This window comes from Rhinolophus sinicus, chromosome 15 (assembly GCF_057876585.1).
Source record: "Rhinolophus sinicus isolate RSI-liver-muscle chromosome 15, RSI-T2T, whole genome shotgun sequence".
Lineage (NCBI taxonomy): Eukaryota > Metazoa > Chordata > Mammalia > Chiroptera > Rhinolophidae > Rhinolophus > Rhinolophus sinicus.
In genome coordinates, this window is record NC_142515.1 from 4,347,261 (window position 1) to 4,367,948 (window position 20,688).

Sequence of the window (20,688 nt, forward strand, 5' to 3'; positions counted from 1 at the left end):
CAGAGGACGGTCTTTTCCAGGATCATCCCAGAGTTGCCAGTAATATTCGTGGAACTCAATGACAGTTTTGCCTGTGATAACTCTAATTGCAAAGCCCCAAATGCCCCAAATCTTGACCACTAATTGTACATAATGAGTGATCAAGAAACAGAACCACCGGCTGCCCACAGTGGGGCCATCCCCAAGATCCTGACCCCCAGGAAGCCTTCATGACAAGCCCCACCATCTCCTTTCACTCCCGCTTCAGACACACGTCCAAGTTTTCTGTTATAATTGCTTTACGAGTGAACATGGAATACACCCACTTAGATGGAAAGCTCTCCAAGGAAAGATGTTTACGTCCTTGCAGCCCAAAGCATCATGTCCCTCAATGTGCATGGTAAGCATGGGCCCCACCCCTAATCACCACAGGACGGCTCGTGTTTAGAAGCTCTCTGGGGAGCTGAAAGGGAAAGACTGGGGTCCCGGAACCTGTCATCCTAGGCTGAAATCATCACTCTGACCGATCCCAGCTGTGTGGCTTTGGGCAAGTTAATGACTATCTCCAGGAGTCTTCCTCTGAAACCAATGACAGACCTATTTAATAGGGTTATTGTAAGGATCAAAATAAGTTGATAAAGTAGTTAAACCAGTAAGCGATTAGTAAATATCAGTTTTTGCTATTCTCGCCCTTGGAGCTCACACTCTTTCTATCAACCATTGGTTTGGGGAACTGATTTTCGGATGCTTGCCAACACCCAGGAGTTTGTGTTCCCTGGGGAAGGTACTCTACTCGTGTCTCTAAGTACAGGCGACGAGAGTTGGTTGGGTCACAATGAAGATTTCTGAACCGGAACCTGATCCATTTGCCCAGGCACCTGAAGAACGTCACAGCTTTCTGAGAAAAAGAAGGCCCGCACCAGATGTAAGTTTTACGAAAACAGTGAAATCAAGTCAGGAGAGCAGAAAGGGCAGGCCGCCCACTGAGGGTGTGGGGAGTGGAGGTGCGATTGCCTGCGTTAACTTCAGCGGGAGCGGCAGAGGACGTGCACCCCAGGGCCTCATGGCCCAGGTGAATGAAGGGAAGAGACGCCGTGAAGAGAAGGACCAAGTGTGGCTCTGGAGAAGCCACGCCTATGGGTCCATTGGGTCATTCGGGGGAGGGCCAGGCAGTGATCACATGGGGTCCAGCAGAGACGAGGACCAAAGGGCACTGGTGACAGGCACGAGGGCCTTGTTACGGGGTGTGAAGGGCAGAGAACAGCACAATGGCATAGAAGGATCCCCAAAGTATTTCACAAATGCTGAGAAGGTCGGGGCCTGGCTGTGGGCAAAGTGAGGGGGACCATCTGATGTGAAGCCAGAATCCCAGACGGACAGGAAAGAAGTATTACTTGGGACCCGAGAGGGAGGGAGGGTAAGACCTGAGCGCAGGTGCAAGGGAAGTTCAAGGCTGTAAGATGGACTTCTCTCCGGACAGAAGAGAGAAAGAAAAGGTAACATCAGACAGATCTGAGGATCCTTTCAGTAAAGCAGACAGACCAGTATCATTTGCTAAAAGTGGGGTGGGGTGGGCGATAAGCCTCAAGCTTGAGAAGCTGCCAGAAATAGCTGCTAAGGTAAACTCCACAAGGAATTTAAAAAACCATTTTTTTTTAGTAAAATGGTACAGTTGCTGTGGAAAACAGTATAGTAATTCCTCAAAAGATGAAACACAGAATCTTACCATGTGAGCTGGTAATGCCACTTGTGGTATCCACCCAAAGGAAGTAAAAGCAAGGACTCGAACATTATTTACACACAAACGTTCACAGCAGCATCATTCACACGAGCCGCCAGGTGGGAACAGCCCAGCTCCCATGTGTGCTACGGCACACGATGGAAGGCTGCTTGGTTAGAAACAGGAAGGAAGTCCCGACACAGGCTACTACATGGTGAGCCTTGGAGTCGTCACACAAGTGAATTAAGCCAGTCGCAAAAGTATAAATGCCGCATGACTCCATTTATATGACGACCCCAGAAGGGGTGACTTCATAGACACAGAGTCAGATGGTGGGTGCCCGGCGCTAGGAGGAAGGGGGTGGAGAATTAGCATTTAACAGGCACAGACTTGCAGCTTGGGTGGATGACAAGTTCTGAGGTGGCTGGTGGGGACGGTCGCACACCAATGTGACTGTATTTAATGCCACTGGGCTGTGCACTTAAAATGGTTCAGACAGTCCATTTTCATGTTATTTACCATAATAAAAAAATGCTTTTAAGAATTTGGTGGCAGCCCTGAGGTTGGGAGCAGGAAGCAGGGACAGGAAAGCAGCAGGTTAGGGAGTCTGCCTCCAGAAAGGCCCAGATGCCCAGAGCCAGAGCCTAGAAGGGAGGCGACCTGAGGACCCGGCAGAGGCGAGAATGACGGCTCTGCCAACGAGGCCCTGCAGCGCCCCCCACCCCCGTCAAAACAAACAAAAACTCCCCAAGCAATCAGGCTCCCATTGGTGTGTTTGCTCACTCAAATGAAATGACTCTGCTGAGAATGTTGTTGTAAGTCATGGAAAGCAACAGTGCTGAAAACTCTCGTTTGGCGCCAGGTTTATCCTGCGGTTCGTTGGAACATGATCTGAAACTCCTTTTGCCTCGTCCTTCTTTGAGGCGTAAACTACGGTGGCTGCCTCCACCCTGCAAGGGGGACGTGCGTTGTGGCATCTGTTCTGAGAAGGTGACTGTAGGGTGAGGGCTCTCTGGGACACAGCAGCCACCTCCACCCCCCACCCCCACCCCTACATGCCACCCCCAACACCACCAAGAAGGCACCAGAGCCTTCTGGCCTCCTAGTCATGAATGGTGCGTACAGATCATCTCGAAAATCAAAAGAGCTAACAAGGGCCACGCTTGGGGAAGCAACGTGTAAGCCCTAAGAAATGCCAGTCTTTGCACACGTTCTCCATGTAAGCTGATTCACAATCGTGTTCCATTTCAACAGAGCAGAACTTAAAGAGTTAAAGCAACACAAGAACCAGGGTCTCATGATGGCATCCCGGAAGCTCAGATGCTGAGAGAACACTTACTTACTGTGAAAAAACAAAATACAAAATTAGCAGCAAGGAGGCAATGTTGCAAATAAAATGAAGTCACCTGTCTTGCAGATGGAAGGTTCACATCGAGGCACGGACGTCACTGAATTCACTCGTGTCTGATAATAAACCACCCAAGTCTCCAGTCACTAAGGGATCTGACATCAGGGGGAGGAGGCAGACAGAAGCCAGGCCTGATCAAATTTAGTACCGTAAGACCATATTTAGAATCTAGCTACTTCTGGGCTCCAAACTTCCTGTAATTTTTAGCTATTCTTACACTTCCCACGTCCGTTTCCCTAAAATGTCACAGGATTTAGTAGTAACTGTCCAGAGCACATTGCTAATTTTAACCTTAGAACAATAAGGGAGCGCGAGGCAATATCACGTTCCCAAAATAGTTCACCTAAAACGATAATATGCCTACCACATAGCTACTGCCTAAAGAGCACCAGGTTTTTACAACACATTCCTATAAAGAACCCAAGAGCTCTGCCAGGCAGCTCCAACACCTTGCAGGTGAAAGGGACGTGAGGACTTGATTCATATTTAGTTATGCTGCTTCTCTGGTCACAGCAACCCTGAGACACATCTGAGCAGAGAGGCATCTTCATTCCAGACCAAAAGATAAGCATTAAAGCTGGGAAATCACGTTCTCACAACATTTTTAAGACAATAGCCATAAAGATGTTTTCTGAAATTATACACTAAAAGAACATTAAAAGAGGAAGTGAGAACAGAGGTGGCTACAGTGAGCAGCTGAGTGAAAGCTCCCAGCTAATCATATGGAAGATTCTTCTCCTGGAAGGAATTAGCAGAGGTAGCAAACTGCAAATTGCACAGCTTCTTCTGCAGTAAGTCCGCTCCACAGAAATCACCAGAACAGGCACGCCTGAGCCTGCGGGTCCTGGGGCTGCTCTGTGGGCCGCCGGCACCCCCACACCAGGACGGTATGAAGAACACTCACACCCCATGCAGATGACGGCATCTTTCTTCTGATGGGCAACAGGGTGAGAACAGGTAATCAAGGTGGTGAAAAGAGTAGGAACCTGGACCCCTGGCTCTGCTGCAGGCAGAAGATGCACGAGGATGTGACACCATTTGCTCGGCACAGACTGAGGCCTGGCTGATGCCTGGGGCAGCGACGCCCCAGCCGCCCACATCTGCTCAGATACTAAATACCCACAGCATTGTTCTCCTCAGCTGCCCCCTATTTACATCAGGCAAATTCAGAACCTCTCCTTGCAGAGGAGGGAAGACATAGCGATGACAGGATTGCAGAGCACCTACAGAGGACAGAGACAGCAACTCGCTTACATGCGGAGCACGAGCGCGTTCACTGCAAAAGCCAATCGTGAGCCTTCTGCTCAAGTCAGGCCTTGCGGGATGGAGAGCCCACTTCTCTCAGCCCCCAGGGCAGTCCTGCATCTCACAGGCGGCCTTGACCGTGGCTGGTGCCGGGAAACCAGGGCCTACCTTCACCCGGACCGTCTGGTCCGACACGCTGCTCATCATATCGCTGATGGACTGGAACAGCTGCAGCAAGGATCCCATGAAGTCGGCCTCTCCCTTGTTCTCGTATAGTCTGCGGAGGAACACAGGACACTGTGGGCCCGGCAGACAGCACCTCGCCACTTGCCGCTCCTGCAGCTACAGCTATTTGAGGTACTGTCTGGCTGATGCGTTGTAATGTCAGTGGACGTTTCCAGCATCCGCGAAAACACGGGAAGGGTTTGGAAATCAGGTTGCTGGGGACCACTCAGCTCTGGGGTCATGCCTTCGCATGAAAGAAGCTGAAGTTTAACCGTCGTGTGTATTGTCTCCGCTGTAACATAATACATTGCACACACAGAAAACTATGGACAGAAAGGGAAACAGGGAGGCAGGAAGAAAAGAAGGAAGGCTGAAGAAATTCAGCTTCAATTCCACCCCACAGAGATTACACCATTAATATTTTGGTGTTTTTCCTGCCGGAACACATAAGGTCACATAATTGACAGAGACACTAAATGGCCTAAATTTAACATAATCTTATAACCATTTGAAAATGACATAATAGTAAACTCATAATTACATCAGTTCAGAGTAATGGTGGTAATCAAATTCATTCATCACAGAATTGGTCCTGATAGAAAAACTTTCAAGAAGGGGAACATGCTAAATAAATGGATAATAAGAAAGTCATGCATTGGTTACACGTATGCAAATATATGTTGTTAATTATAAATAAGTTTCATCTATAAATTATTTATTAGCAGTTACCTCAAGTTGCTGTGTTACTAAGAAGCAATGTATTTGCATTTTAAAATGTTGCAACTCAGATGTTTTATTAATACAGACTGGCTTTCTGCCTAATTAAAAGTATACTATACCTGAAAACTTGTGTACAATGGAAAATTTTGTAAACTAAGTGATAATTAATTACCCTAGAGGAACTCATTTGAGTTCCACTGTAAAGCAACACATTCTGTCTAAAATGGGAAATTGCAACCTAGCGTATCTGTTTTGTAAAGGGTATTCACATAGGAGTTTGCTTAAATGGCGTACCAAACAATAACATTATGGAGTCATGAACTTCTGCTTGTAGGTGACATGCAACAACATTTGGCAGACACTGGTGCAAACACGTGAAAGGCTTCAAGCATGCAGTCATTCTCCCCCCTCAGGATAACCGCCAATTCCTACAACTAGATGAGTCAGGAGACTAGAAAGAGAAATGAAAACCTCTATAAAGCAGGAGAGTTTTCATCAGTCTCCACGATAATGAAAAGAGCTTGGAAAAGGCCAGGGAGAGGGCCTCAGCTTACACAACAGACTCTAAGTCGAAAACCCTGGAGAACCAGGAGCAAACAAATATAAACCGAGGTTCCCCAAGGCTACATGCAGCCTTTACTCAGTGCAGTCCCTGGAGAGAAAGGCGGTTGCCCACGGTGGCTGCCAAGAAGGGGAAAGAATGAATTGTCTCTGAAAGAAGGTCATGTCACCTGGAACTTTTCCACTTTCACATACACACAGCCCTGCATACTACTAAACACAGTAAAAGAACAGACCGATGGCCGAAGCAAAGAAGAAACGAAGACAAGAGAAACAGATTCAAAGGTGATCAAGATACTGTACTTAGCTAACAAGAATGTCAAAATACATATGATTATTATCTTTTAAAATAAAGAGAAAAACATGAAGACATAGATAAAAACATGAAAAATGGAGAGAGGGCAAAAACCGAAGTTAAGATGAAAAATTTTAGTAGAGAAATGAATCCACAGGAAAGAATCAAATGAAAATTCTAAAACTAAATCAAATATAGCATCTGCAATGAAGAATTCATTATATGGATTAAATTTAGATTAGACACAGAAAAAGACAGAATTACTGAAATGGAAGACAATTAACAGGAAAATAAACAAGCAAAAAGATGAAAAACATGGACACAGTGTTAGAGATACAAAGGGCACATGAAGAGAACTAATATACATGTAATTGAACTGTCAGAAGAAAAGGAGAAATACAATGGAACAAATGCAGCATTAGAATGGATAATGGCCATGGATTTTCCAGAATTAATAAAAGACATGAATCCAAAAATTCAAGAGGCTCTGAAAATCCAACGTATGATAAACAAAAATGAAAGTATCCCTATGCAATCCATAGTAAAACTGCTAACAACCACAGCGCGAGAAATTGTAAAAGCAGCTAGGAAAACAAGAAAAACACTATTACCTTCAAAGATGCAACAATAAGTCTGAGCACAGATTTCTCACCAGAAATGATGGAAACTAAAAGAGAGCAGGATAATATCTGGAGAAGGAAAATAACTGCCAATCTAGAAACGTATGTTAAGTGAAAATAGGCTTCAAAAACAAAGATGAAATAAGTGATTTGGAGCATTTTTCGGTAATGAAAGGGAGGTCTCTAGAGTCTCCCCTCTTAGTTTTAGCAAATAAAGCAGGAAGAGCAGCTTGCCTGAGCCACCTGGAGGTGGAATAAGGCATGAGAGGGAAGAAGCCAGAGGGATATCAGTAGATAAATAGATGAAGAAAACCTAGTCACCATTCCTTGCTCTACTTAAATGTTATGCATATTCATTAGCAAGGAATGACGGGATCTTTGTCTATAAACTACGTTCTATTTTCATTACCCAGGAAATGATAGCAAAATGACAGGTCTGCAACAGCTTACTCCTGATCAATAATTATTCACAAAGCTAACACCCAGATGACAGGCAAAAGCTCCACAAAGCACCTGACAGACAGAAGAGGAACACAGCGATAAGCAGCTTAACAATTGAATTCAGAAGGTCTCGTGCAGGACGGATCTGTTGGCTGCCTTTCTAGTCAGCGTGATACGCCCACACAGAAAACACAGGCAAACGAAAACCAGCGGAGAAGTGCCCCTGACTATCATCAGGCATCCTTCCGGGTTCCCGAGGACCCAAATGTCTTTGGGTCAGAGGTGTAAACCTGCGTTTCTCATTTCAAAACAAAACGAGCCTCCTAAACAAAACCAAAGGTAGGAATTTGCATAGTGAGAAAAATAGTGCGACACAATGGTAAGCTGCAACATCTTCATCTCCAAAGCTTTCCCCCTTTGTTCTCTGCAAGAATAATCACCCTCGATTATCCTGGCATTTCACAAAGCTACTACATTATATGAAAATACAGCAGACCATTTTGAAAGAAGAAGGAAAAAAATATCTCAAAAGTTTCTTCTAACTGCAAAACGAACACCACACCTGTCAATTCTAGCTGTGAGCACAGCTGTTTTTCTCCCAAGGGAGTAAATGTGTTACGGCTAAGATGAGGAGAAGCCTATTGCGTTCTCTCCTTCACCCTAAAAATACCCGGTGAGACCTGCTTAGGGCGAGGTAGGGATCACACATCCTAGACCTCTGTGTGGGGCACAGGGCTGTTTTTCTTTAAGCAGCCTATGCAAACTAGGAATATTATTTCGTCTAAAACTAACATCTTTGCTATCACAGATGCAGAACTACTGAGATGGGGCAGGTCGCAGGGAGTGGGGTTGAGCAGGAGAAGCAGACCTCACTATTGTCCACGATTCTAAGGTCATGGTTTTTTCCGACCATAGAATCTCTAAGATACTAAAACACCTCGGCCGATTCAGACTACAGATTTAAATTTCAGAATATCATCATCGCTGGACAGCATGGCTACAGCTGTGCTCTCGGGTTTGAAAGGAACATAAGTCCTTCCCCGCACTCAAGAATTGCAGAAGGCAGCCGAGATACACATTTAGGAAACACTTACAGTATAAAAAAAGTAAGTAAGGTCAAGAAATGAACCTTAACTCTGGGATGGAGTCAGGGCTCCAAAGTTCATAAAGTACTTGTTGGAGAAGAAAGGGGGCGGGAGTGGGGGGGGGGGGAAGGAAGGAACCAGGGAAGGAGGGAGGGAGGGAGGCAGGGAGGGAGGCAGGGAGGGAGGGAAGACTCTGACCAACCAAATCCCCAGAATCACCACAGTATCTGGTCAGGTGAGGCAGGCAGGCCCAGACAAGGGCCTCGGAAGAATGAGGAAGCCGTGCTGCCTTCTGACAATTGCTGCTTCTAGGCTCTGACCTCTCTGCACTTTGTGTCCTGGACAGTCGCAGCTCGTTTGACAAACAAGTCATCCAGCCAAGAACCTCAGCCTGAGCTCAGGCCCGGCTCCTGCTAGAGCCACTTCAGGACGAAGGCTAGTCGAGGACAAACGGGCCATGCCAACAGCGCGTGCGTGCCAAGAAGCAGAACGAAGGCATTCCTAAGCACGGCAACCACAAAGCCCTTCCCAGGCCCGGACAAGGGTCTGCTGGGCAGCTCGCCCAGTTCCTGCACAACCTGGTGGCACCGAGTCACACCTGTGGGTCACTTAGGGCTCCACTGATTTGAAGCCAGAGACACCGATGCCAGGAGTCTCTGAGATTGACCCCCAAACTCACGGGGAAGAGACTCTGAGGAGGCCAATTAAGGAGGATTTCGTGACCCAGAATAGGTTAGCGATTTTCTAAGCCGTCAGGAAGCAGAAACTCTGGGTCACAAGTATGAGGAACAGAATGCTGACAGCCCATCCTCTCTGTAGCTCTCCCTCACCACGTTACTAAAAGAGCTCTGATTTGCTGAAAGCAACAACAGGCCCATCAAAATGCCCTTTCCAACTTCCTTTCCATCTAAGGAGCTCACGTGACGTACTCCTGGCCAGTGAGATTAAAGCACACGTCACTTTGTAGGGACGGGGAAAGGTCTCCGTAAGGAGAGTCACTGGCAGAGCCCATTACCCACCCTTCACCTTTCCCTCCCTGCTGCCTGCACCATGGTTCCCTCTAGACTGGGTTATGAAGGCCGTCCCTTTCCCCTTGGCCCTTCTGGGGAAGACCGCTGCTTCAGACCACATGAGGAGGAAACAGGAAGGTACTGATTTGGGTCCACACGGATCCAATTCTCAGTTCCCCGGTTTTCACCACTATGCTTCCAGAGTGCTGTGCTTTTAAAAGGTGACATGTGCTCTCTAATCCTGAGGGGTGCGGGCTCAGGAACTCTATCTCTGTGTTTAGAACTCACAACAAGAACATCACCCTCCAATAACCAACACAACTCACAGCACGCCACCCAAAGCCACCGTCGCCCAACAGAAACGAGCGGCGTGAGTCAACTTCAACTCCTCACACGCAATCTATCTTCTTGTCACATCTCTTCATTCAGAATTAAATATCGTGGGACGACTGAAACTTATTTGAGCACAGCTCTTTATCTGCCGACATCGAATGAGGCCATCAATACACTAGTACTTCGTGCTAGTACATGTCCACAAACAGTTCATAAGCTGACCCAGGGTGCATCACGGAGCTGCAACCACAGTGCCCATCCGACATGGCCGCTTCCGATGTGGGGCTAGCTCTCTGGAAACAAAACATGATTGTGGTTGAAGGAGAAAGTCACAGGGAGCCCCACCGTCTTCCCAAGTGAGGCAGTTTCACCTGGTTTCCCTTTGCGTGGTTGTGGCTGGCTTGTCTGAATGTTTGTTCCTTTGGAGCTCTTTTCTAGGTAAAGACATACTGAAAAGGACGGCAGAACCCTTGGTATACACCCTTCCCCACATTGGAAGCACTCCAGATACTTTCAGCAGACAATGGTTTCCTCCCACTACACGTGTCTGACTCAGGAAGAGGGCTGGCCCCTGAGGGCTTGCATCCACTGTACCGGGGAGAAGTGGGGGCCATTACAGTGAGAGGCGGCAGGCCCACGCCACTACTGCTGTCTACTGCTGCCCTGTCATGCTAGAAAACAAGGGAAGGACAGAAACAGACAGGAAGAGAAAGCAAAAGGGAAAGAGGAAGGGTAAATAAAGGAGAGGAGAAAGGAAGGAAGGGACGGATTTCCTAACAGCACCTTGGAGGGCCACCCAGCGACACCTACTGATTGAACAGGACCCGGGAGCGCACGATGAACTTGAAGATGTACTCCAGCGCTTTCATGGCTTTGTACAGCTGCTCGCTGACGGCCGGCTTCTCCGCATTGTCCACGTAGTTCCGCAACACTTTTGTCAGCTTCCTGTTCATAACGGAAACACAAATTAATGAGGTCAGAAAATGACAACACCTCGCTCCTTAACTGGGACAGAAATACACAAGTGGGTTATCTGTATTTTGGTCCACACTTATCACCATATCTCCATTGGTAAAACACATTCTGAAAAAACTATAAGTGACCCATAAAAATAACTCTCAGAGGAGCGAGATCTGAGCGTTTAACAAGCATTTACTAAGTTCTTGAGGTTTTTCTAAGCATTTCAATGCGTTGTTTTGAATCCCCACAATAACGCTGCAAGGCAAGTCATGGGTCTTATCCCTAATTACAGATGAAGCAGCCAGGCTTAGATAGGTAGGCCAGCATCCCAATGTCAAATAAAAAGGTCAAAGGGACTTTCTCTACAGCCCAAGAGAAGCATAAAAAATCTTTGCAAAACAGCATTATACTGAATACGGTCTGGAACTAGATGATCACAAGACGTGAATCTCTGATACTACAAGTATATACTGAACCGTACATCTGAAAATGGTTAAACGTTAAATTTTATGTTACGTAAGTATTTTACCAAAATACAAAAAGTCATTATATAAAAGAGTATTTGCTATCAAAAACCATCTCAGCCATCTCTATTCATTTCAGTTCTTTCTCTAAGACTAGAGTTCTTACACTCAAAAAAAAAAAAAAAAAAAAATTAGAACCAATTTTTCAAATTTTCAGGAAACATTCTTAGTTTTTAATGAGTTTTCTAATAAATTTTATATAAAAGATGATGAACAATATATGAGAATAACATGGGTAAATACATAAAAAGATTTGCAATTTTTTTTGCATTTTCTAAGATTACACAAAAACAGTTATAAAAGCATAATGACTATACTTCTCTTAGAGTCTATTTTTTTTATAAATTGTGATCTAAAAACAATTAACTCCCTAACAAGAAAACATAACAGAAATTTACATAGTTTATCATATACCAAAATTGGTCAGAATTATTTTTAAATTTTCCACACCATTACCTAAGTAATTATAGAACATTGGTATAAATTAAGTATATACTGGAACTTTGATTTTAACTCATACCTTCATAAATTATATTAAGTGCTTAATTCATAGGTAGTTTAAAGAAATACTTGTTAAAATAAAAGCAAAAGAATTAAGATTTTTCTATTTTTCTGTAATTCAAATAACCAGAAATTTCAAGTGGTAGTAAATTTGCTCAAAGCTTCAGAGTATGTGAGAAGGTTAATTTAAAAAAAAAAAAAAAAGACTCCAAGAGGCCATATCCAGGTGTATCACAGAAAAAGAATCCTATTAAAAAATCAGCTTCATTACTAAATAAATACATACAAAGTAAAATAACACGAAGTAAAATAAACGTCCCATATATACTCAAACAAATAGAAAAGACTGAAAATTAAGGTGGTCGGATGAGATGTGGGGAAGTTGGGCCCCTGCTAGTGTCATAACTGACACAGCACGTTTGGGGCAATAAATTGGTAATCTCTACGACAATTAAAAATCTTCAAATCTTTACACACCAGCAGTTCCACTTGTAATTTATTCTACTGAAACAATTATAAATATTAAAGGCTGTTTACTGCAGCAATGTCTACAATTGTAAAACTATGCACATGTCCATCCTTTGAGGACTGGTTGAACGATGCTACATCCTTACAATGGCACATTGCACGGCTTTTCAATATAAAATGTGAGGACCAGAGGGAGAGACGTTGCATCATGACCACCATGGAAAAACGGCCAGCTATGAGGTTTCTTTGTTTTTCAAAGAAAAACAGTGTTTTCAGAGCAGTAGGTGTGGTGGGGACCACTCTGTAGCTGACGTCTCTTCCATTTGCCTCTTTGTCCATCTCTGTGACACTGTCCTGGCTTGTACAGCTTTGTACGACGGTCTTAAAATCAGTTTCTTCTTCTGAAAAATTAGCCTCTTCTACACAGGTTGTGTTTCTATTTAAGTATTCAAATAGGCTAGTTAATTTTTTTCACAAAAGGATGCTGGGTTTTTTACTGGGATTATGTTGAACTATAGATGAATTGGGGAAAACGGACATTTGGGCAGGATTTTATCTTTTGATCCATGAGCATGGTATATATCTCTTGATTTCTCTATATAAGCTTCGGATCTAAATTTTCCTAAGTTTATTTACTAGTTCTAGCAGTTTTTTTGAGAGGGAGTCTTTTTAAAAATAGATTCCTTAGTGTTTTGCAAGTAAAGAATCACATTATGTGAAAGTAAAGACCGCTTTACTTCTTTCTATCCAATTGTTACACTTTTTATTTTTTTTTTTCCTGCTTTACTGCACTACTTCCAGTAATAAACACATGTGGTGAGAACAGAGATGCTCGCCTTGTTCCCAGTCTTAGGGGAAAGGCTTTCAACGTTTCAGCCTTAAGTCTTAGGTTAGCTGTACATTTTCTGAGATGTCCTTTGTCAGATGAAGAAGTGGCTTTCTATTTCTAGTTTGCTGAGAAGTTGTATCATAAATGGATGCTCAATTCTGTCAAACGCACTTTCTGCATTACTGAGATCTAACAATAAAAGCACAAAGCTCCTAAAACAGTGGTGGTCCAGCAGACCATCCTGCAGCGATGGGAACCTTCTCTATCTCATTATCCAGGCCAAATGGAGCATCAGTGAAAGGGAGGGAACCTGAACCAGCTCCGGGAAAGACAGCTCAGGGGACAGAAAGTCTGCTGGTTTTCTAAGAGAATGGTCCCCAGAGGTGATGCCTCCCTCCCTTGTCACCGGGCCAGCTGTGGTCACTGTGATAGGACTCCAGCTCCCATGGAGTCCTACCTGCACAGGGGAGCTACCTGGGAATGCTGGGGCCCTAAGAAGTAATGCTCATTGCCTGGAGTCACCTTTAATTTCTTCTCTTGGAGTTCTTGGTGAAGAAAGGCTAAAGAGCTCAGTATTTATCAAAGGAAAGAGACAAAGAAACTAGCAGGACAAGGGTCTAATGCAAGCCCATGCTGCTAAGGCTTCGGGGGGAGGGTGGCTCTCTGAGATACTATTACACTTAGCACCGGAACCTCCCAGGCTCAGGGAATAAACACTATGAGCACTTTGTCAGTGCAGACAACCTCCCATGATTTGGTTAAAACTGTGTGAATCTGTTATCTCTTTTGTTTTTTTCCAGATGTAAATACTCAGATGCAAATTTCTGAGGAAACACTTGGCGGTGTTAATTTATCAAAACACGGTAAGAATACGTTTTTTCTAGAATGACAATTTCCTTTTCAGCAGATTACAGAGACTGAATGACAGAACACAGATTCTCAGCTCAATCCCATCGCAGCTGAAAGGTAAAATGGTACTTTCTGCTTCTCCCATTGAGTAACTTGCAAAAACGCTCTGATTTTCATTTTGCCACCTCTGAGAATAAGCACATTATTCTTTCCCCAAAGGCACGTAAGGGGCAATGCCAACAGAAGGATCTGGAATGCAGTGCGGCAAGCTGATTCATCGTTCTGATTTTCTGAAATTAATGTACGAAATCTAGTCTGAGAAGAGTTGTTTGGCCACCTTTCAATAAAGCAGCAGAACTGAGAAAGTGACACACACTGGGATCCTGCCGCATTAAGAGCCGTCTACAAGCCATTTCCATCGCCGGCTGGGGTTGTGTTTTGGTTGCCATCGCAAGATGGTGCCACTTGATCTGACCTCCCCCCACAGTCTGCAAGGAACTGTCTGAAGTCTGGACAAACTGGGCATCTCCACTGAGGTAACAAACTGCTTTAAACAAACATTTGTTCACAAGTAAGATAAGACTCATCAAAGCTTGCGCTGTGTGCCTGAGGACATCGCAGCTCCCTGCCCCCTTGGGGCTCCACTGCCCAGCACAGAACAGGTACCCAGGGCAGACATGAAAACATCCGGGAGCAGGGCTGCCGGCGCCAGACCTCTGACCTTGAGCTTGTGGCTACACAAAGGCAGAGACAAGGCGCAGATGGGAGCTGTGATCCAATTTAATGGCCCCGAAGAGAATGGGTTCTAATGATTCCATGTGGATGGCCTTCAAGAAATTATATCAGATCACTATGGCATATACCTGAAACTAATATAAGATGGCTTGTCAACTATACTTTAATTTTTAAAAAAATTATTTAAATCTTTTCATTGCAACTTGCACAATTGAAAGTGTGTATAAATGTCAATAAACCCCACTGTGAGAGACAGAGAGTAACTCACTATAATGATTCCAAGAATAATGAGCCCCTAACAATTGCCTCGTGCTTCCCAAGTGCCAGGGATTATGCCAAGCGGTCGACAGACAACTCATTAAAATCGTCCACACCTACAATCACGCCCAGTTTACAGATGACAGACTGAAATCCAGAGCTTAAGCGACCTAAAGGTGGAAGTGACAGAGCTGCTGTGTAAGCCCAGGGAGCGGGGCCGCAGCATTGCGCCCTCAACAGAGGTGAGCAGCCTCTGCGGCCCTGGCGTCACACACCCAGTGGGACACAGAGGGACACACGGGGACGTGGGATGGGCTGGGAGTAGCTGGGTGGGCACTAAGAACCCACGTTATTTACCACCAAAGCTTCTAGAACAAAAGGAAAGGCATTCTTTAAAGAGCAAAAAGATATAATGCAGACACCGAACTGAATTTTATTCACACTAAACGAGCAATAATCTCAAAATAAGAACACATCCATTTGTCCATTCATCAAATGCTCTTTGGGAAGCCACAGAGTGGCAGGCCCCCCACCCCCACCCCCCGCACCCATCTATCCGTTTCATTGAACATAAACTAACAATTTCAAAGACAAATGGAAGGTGTGGAGAGCAAGAATTTACTCCAAAATGTTATGATAATTTACCACATGTCTCTTTCGACAAGATTTTTAGGACTGTTAAGATGGAAACAATAATAAAATATTATCCCAGGAAATTCAGAGTTTTGAGGGGGAGAAAGTACAATCACAAACAAAAGTATATGAAAAAAGACTCTTACTAACAAACAGAAGAAAAAAGAAAGTACTGGTTTTGAAACAACCAGAGAGAACTTACGTGTAAGCTAGCGTTGCACTGAAGTGTTTCTTAATGTAGGTTTCCAAAACAGGATTGAAATGCTGAAATTTTCTGTCAGCGATGAGGCCAATGATAAATACCTGTTAAATTAACATTTTCATTAACAAATAATGCAAACTCTTCTGGAATCTTCATCTGAGTCATCTGTACAGTGTGAGCCACCAAACAGTAGGGGAAGTGGGTCGGCCAGCTTGCCTCTATTTACTCTACAAACCACACTTGCCTAACTATGTGTTATGGGCAGAAGCTTTCTAGCTTTCAGTTTGTCGGCTTTGACTGGATGTCCACCTGACCATGCTTTCAAGGCTGCCGCGGCGGACCCCCTCCCCCAGCTCCAAAGGCTGCAGCATAAAAGCGCATGTTAATACGTGAGTGGAGAAACAGTGGAGGCCTCTCACCAGAGCATCGAACACCAAGGTATCGAAAGTCTCGCTCTCAGAGTTCTCCATCATGATGTTGAACAGGGCATCCAAGGTGTCCTGGAGAAACTGCAGAGACACAAAGGCCAGCAGATGGGGTGAGGCCACCCAGCTGCCCCCCTGGAACAGCTAGTGTCGCTGCCACTCCAAATACCCACCTTTCTCAAAGGGCACCTAGGCAGCTATTAACGCTAGGGATTTCTCCCAGTCATTAGAAGCAGAAGTCGAAAATATGAGCTAAGTGAATTCAGAACAGAGACACGGGTACCTGAGTCAAGCAGGGGAGGCCCCACTGCCCCCTCCCACGGGAACTCTCCAACCCTTTTCCTGGGTTCCATCAGTCCAGTGACAGAGCCCCATAGCAAGTACTTTTGTATCGTTTCCCACCATTTTCAGATTGCAAAATCTTTGCAAAGGTCCAAACTTTATGCCATCTGCCAATCGCCCAATGTTACTGTCAACACACTCTCCAGGTGCCAAGCCCTGGCTCGTCACAGTTCACCCAGGGTTTCTGCAGCAGGCCTACCCGTCCCACCCAGACAGGTGACACGAGCGGTAGCCCAGGACATGACAGCAGAGGGCTGTGGCCTTGGTCATCCTGCTGCAGAGCCACAGAGGTGCAGGGACACGAGTCTCCTGCAGGAGGTGCTCACACGGGGCAGGAAAAGCCTTGTTTGACACCCACCCTCTCTAAGAACATCCACTGGAGGACCCAAATCACCATTTTCATTTCCACTGAAACAGGAGGCTGTACCTCTTACCACAAGAGCCAGTACTTTTTTCAAACTGTCTAGCAACGCCCCTTCTCTACTACCACTTATAAATATACAGAAGGGAGGCCCTGGACAAATGGAAAAAAAACCCAGTCTATGAGGCCCTGAAATAGAGTGAAAGGAGCCCCGAGGAGGCTGGGGGCCCCCAGTCCTGGCTGCCATTAGCAGCTGCGTGGCCTTGGACAAGTCCATTCACCTCTACAGACCTACAAAGCACACTGGCCACGCAGAGGTCAACCGAGGGGAGGGTCACACACGTCATCCTGCCCCAGGTGGTTCCCTGTGCTGCACAGGAAGCAGAGGGAGAGACGTGACAACGTCCAGGGATGAGCAACGGGATTTGCTAATAGATTAGACAAGGAGAACGAAGAACAAGATGGTCCTTGATTTCCCCTGGTAAGTGTGACAACAGGTCAACAGAAATACAACTAATTCCTGGTGTGCTACAGGGACTTAAAAATGACAAGGGACAAAATCTCATTAACTGTGTGTCTTCTAAAGTTACATTAACTTATTCTCCCAGCTTCCATCAGAATCGCGGAATTTACAGAACCCAGGGAAGTTTCAAATGCAATTAACATTGTCCAGCCAGTGGTGGCTGACAAGGACCTGAAAAGATAATGAAAACTGGAAGATGAGCGAGGATACGTTTGAACAGTTCTACAATGAAGTTAGAAAAGTGGTGCGACCAAATTAATTCACACCGACGTTAACCATATTGCTATTTAACTAAGGCCACTTTACATAATTAATTTTTACAGAGATAAGACAGTGTCCCTGTGCAAGCACCTCCTGGGGGGTGAAGAACTGGGGCAGGGCCGGGCCTGGCCGTACAGACCGTGCAAGTGGGCGACCGGCTTATTGCGAGGCTGAAAGAGGCGAGTTAACCTCTCTGTCCGGCAGCGAGGACCCACGGGAAGAGCAACCAGCACCCAAGGCTGGCTTAACTCCAGGTCCCGCTGCCTTCACCGTGATGCCACCCCAGCATCCCGTCCACGCAGAGGTCACGGCAGGCCCTAGGTCACTGCTGTCAAAGGATTCTAAGGCGAGCCGCCACCACCTTGGGAGGCAGCATCTGACGATGTGCCCGAGGACGACAGAAGCAAGCCAAAGCCCTGGGGCCCCAGGCTCACGTTACCTTCACCACTTCGCCTCCATCCACCTTCATCAGCTGCCTCAGGTTCTGCTGCAGCAGATTGGTGTTGGAACGCCACTTGAGGAGCCCCAGGAGATCCACTGGGAACAGAAACGAAAGTCAGTTCCTCCAGCAGGAACGCGGCCCCTTACGTAGGCACCGTGTGGGGCTGTGTGTGCAGTTTGCTTGGAACAGAAAAATCAGCCCTGCTTGTAAAACGTCAGCAGCTCTGTGTTTCACTGCTTTCTAGCAAACATGCCTGATGTGCAGGGTGGCTGATCATTGTTTCCAACTGCACTTACCATGAAGTGACTTCCATGTGAGAGCTTTAAAAATGCATCTGGGAGCCTAAGAAAGGACGGGCCTTTCCAACCCGCAGGAAGGCGGGGTCCAACCAAGCAGCGACGGCCTGGAAGGGGCTGTCACCCACCAAGTGCTTTCCTGGCATCTCTTCCCAAGTGTGACCAGGAAGCTCGATTTCTTCCCCCCTTTTTAAGATAAAATCATATAAAATAATGAGTGCAAATCCAGGTCGTGAAACTGCAAGGTGACAAGGAGCCAGGAGCCCTGGCCCACGGAGCCCCTGCTGCATGCGGGCCTGGCCTCACCCGGGCCTGGCCTGCCATGGCTGCCTCTTCCAGTTGAGTTTGTGTTTATTTGTTTCCTAATAGAAAAATCACAAGCTGGATGCACTGGGTTTTCACAGACTAAATGGGAGACGATGTCCAGAAATGATTTTTTAGGCAGCAAGATGTCTGTCAAGGCTTGAAGACAGAATACAGACATCTCTAGAAAGGAGTGCGTCCACAATTTTCACTGGGAGTTATTTTAATACCCTATTATGTGAAAAACACAATTAGCAAAGGCCATCTAATTTACTATGCATGCTCATCAGGAACGAACTACAGCTACAGAAGTTGTCTCCCTAAGAAAAACACTAGTAAATACTAAAAAGACAAATTCATTTCAGCAATAAGCAGCATTTCAGGGAACATAAGACACCAACTAGAATCTAAGGATAAAGCCACACAAAAGGCACACATGTGAGGAGCGAAACATACATCATCATTTATGTGATTTTACCCCCAAGTAGAACTGACAAAGGGAAGAGTTAAAAATGGGAAAATGAGAAAGGGACAGCATCTTAAAATACTGTGAAAGGTGTAAAGCCTTAGCTGAACAACCAGCTGGGCCACACCACCACTATATGACCTTGGGCAAGTAACTTCACCTCAGTTTCACCATCTGAACAATGGGTACAATGTGATCTGATTCACAGGGTTGGTACAAGAATTAAGTGACATGACATGAAGAAAACATTTAGCGTGACACCCAGCATTGAGACTAAGGCAGCAGTCCACCAAAGAGATGATCAGAAATTGAAAACTGTAGCCATTCAACATGAAAGTGAACGTGTTTTCATTTCTAATCAAAACTGAAGTGATGATGAAGGCGACACCCTGCCCAGACATGCTCTGGTCCTGGGGTTTAGAGAGGTTTTCATTCCACAAGAGCCACCAGTGTTTCCTTAATGGAGATGGCTAGTAATCTGGGTTCCAGCCATACAAAGTCAGTGGGACATTGGATAGGAGGTAGGCTGAGGCTATCTCTGCTCTGTACATCTGAGAAAAGATACAGCGAGGCAAATTAGTAGTGAACGGACACCTTGGAGGAGAGGGAGCATGAATGCAGGAAACAGAGCTTGCCCCGCCCCCCGCTACCCGGGTCAGACCAGGCATTCCCTCTCCGTGCGCGGGGAGCCACTGCAGTCAGACCCTTAATAATTCTTTGTTTCATGACTTCTCCCTCTCTAATTATATAGTAAGCTAATTGAGGAGAGGAATCACATCTTATATTCTTTTTATATCCCCCACAGCATCCAGCATAATTCTGAGGACAGAGATGTGTAACACAAACCTCGATGAATAATTCAGCTACTGCTTTTCCCTAAGTAATGGAACTTCGCAGTAACAAATCACGGTTTCAGAAAAATGACTCTCCAATGAGAATCTGGCATCCATGCTTAGGGCCAGCTGGGGGAGCTCCATCTTTCCCACACCTGACACGCCACCATCCCCAAAAGAGGAATCGTTGGCTGGGGTGAAATGGAGCCAAAAATGACCCCCTTTCCTCTCAGTGAGCAGCAATCACACTGGCATTTCCCAGTTGCCCAGCAACGGCTGCTGCGAGCCCAGGGTGCTGACTCCCTCAGTTCCAGGGAGGGAATTACCCTGAGGCCAGTGAGATGCAAGGAGCTCAGAGGTGAAAGGAAGGGTGGACAGCATCCCCGAGAGATTTCTGTGACTTAATACCTTGGGGAATTCCTAGTTCACGGTCTTTTCCTCTGGGGATTAAGAAGGAAGGATTCTGTGGGCGGGTCTCACAACCTAGCTGCTATTCAGGGTATTGTTTTGATGACGGAAATATGTTCAAGTTCAAAATACCAACTTCCAAACATGCTTTTGGAATATGACCCACATACAACATGGTGGTTTCCTACACAGTGACAATGGCAACGCACAGCAGCAATCCACTGTCCGGCACCTACTAACAAGCTATAGTGCCAGCCACACACATGGGGTGGAGACTCACTGGACAGGCTGCCTTTGCCCTGAGTTAATGACCCCTGGGTGCAGCCATCAGGCTAGAGGACCATCAGAGGGGAACATATACGTAACATTTAGAGGACGACCAAATCCAGGGAATAATGTTTAATCTATAGGGCATCCCTTCCATAAC

The 20,688-nt window shown here is 45.7% G+C and overlaps 1 protein-coding gene across 2 annotated transcripts in view; it reads right to left on the bottom strand.

Annotated features, from left to right (window-relative positions):
* Positions 1-20,688, bottom strand: part of DOCK1 (dedicator of cytokinesis 1) — a 446,228-nt gene that overhangs the window by 333,352 nt on the left and 92,188 nt on the right. For both annotated transcript variants that reach the window (XM_019728239.3, XM_019728238.3), the window contains exons 19-23: positions 17,953-18,050; positions 16,021-16,110; positions 15,602-15,702; positions 10,453-10,587; positions 4,521-4,629 (exon numbers count right to left, since the gene is read on the bottom strand). In XM_019728239.3, coding sequence (XP_019583798.2) covers positions 4,521-4,629; positions 10,453-10,587; positions 15,602-15,702; positions 16,021-16,110; positions 17,953-18,050 — 533 coding nt within the window. The remainder of the gene's footprint in view (positions 1-4,520; positions 4,630-10,452; positions 10,588-15,601; positions 15,703-16,020; positions 16,111-17,952; positions 18,051-20,688) is intronic.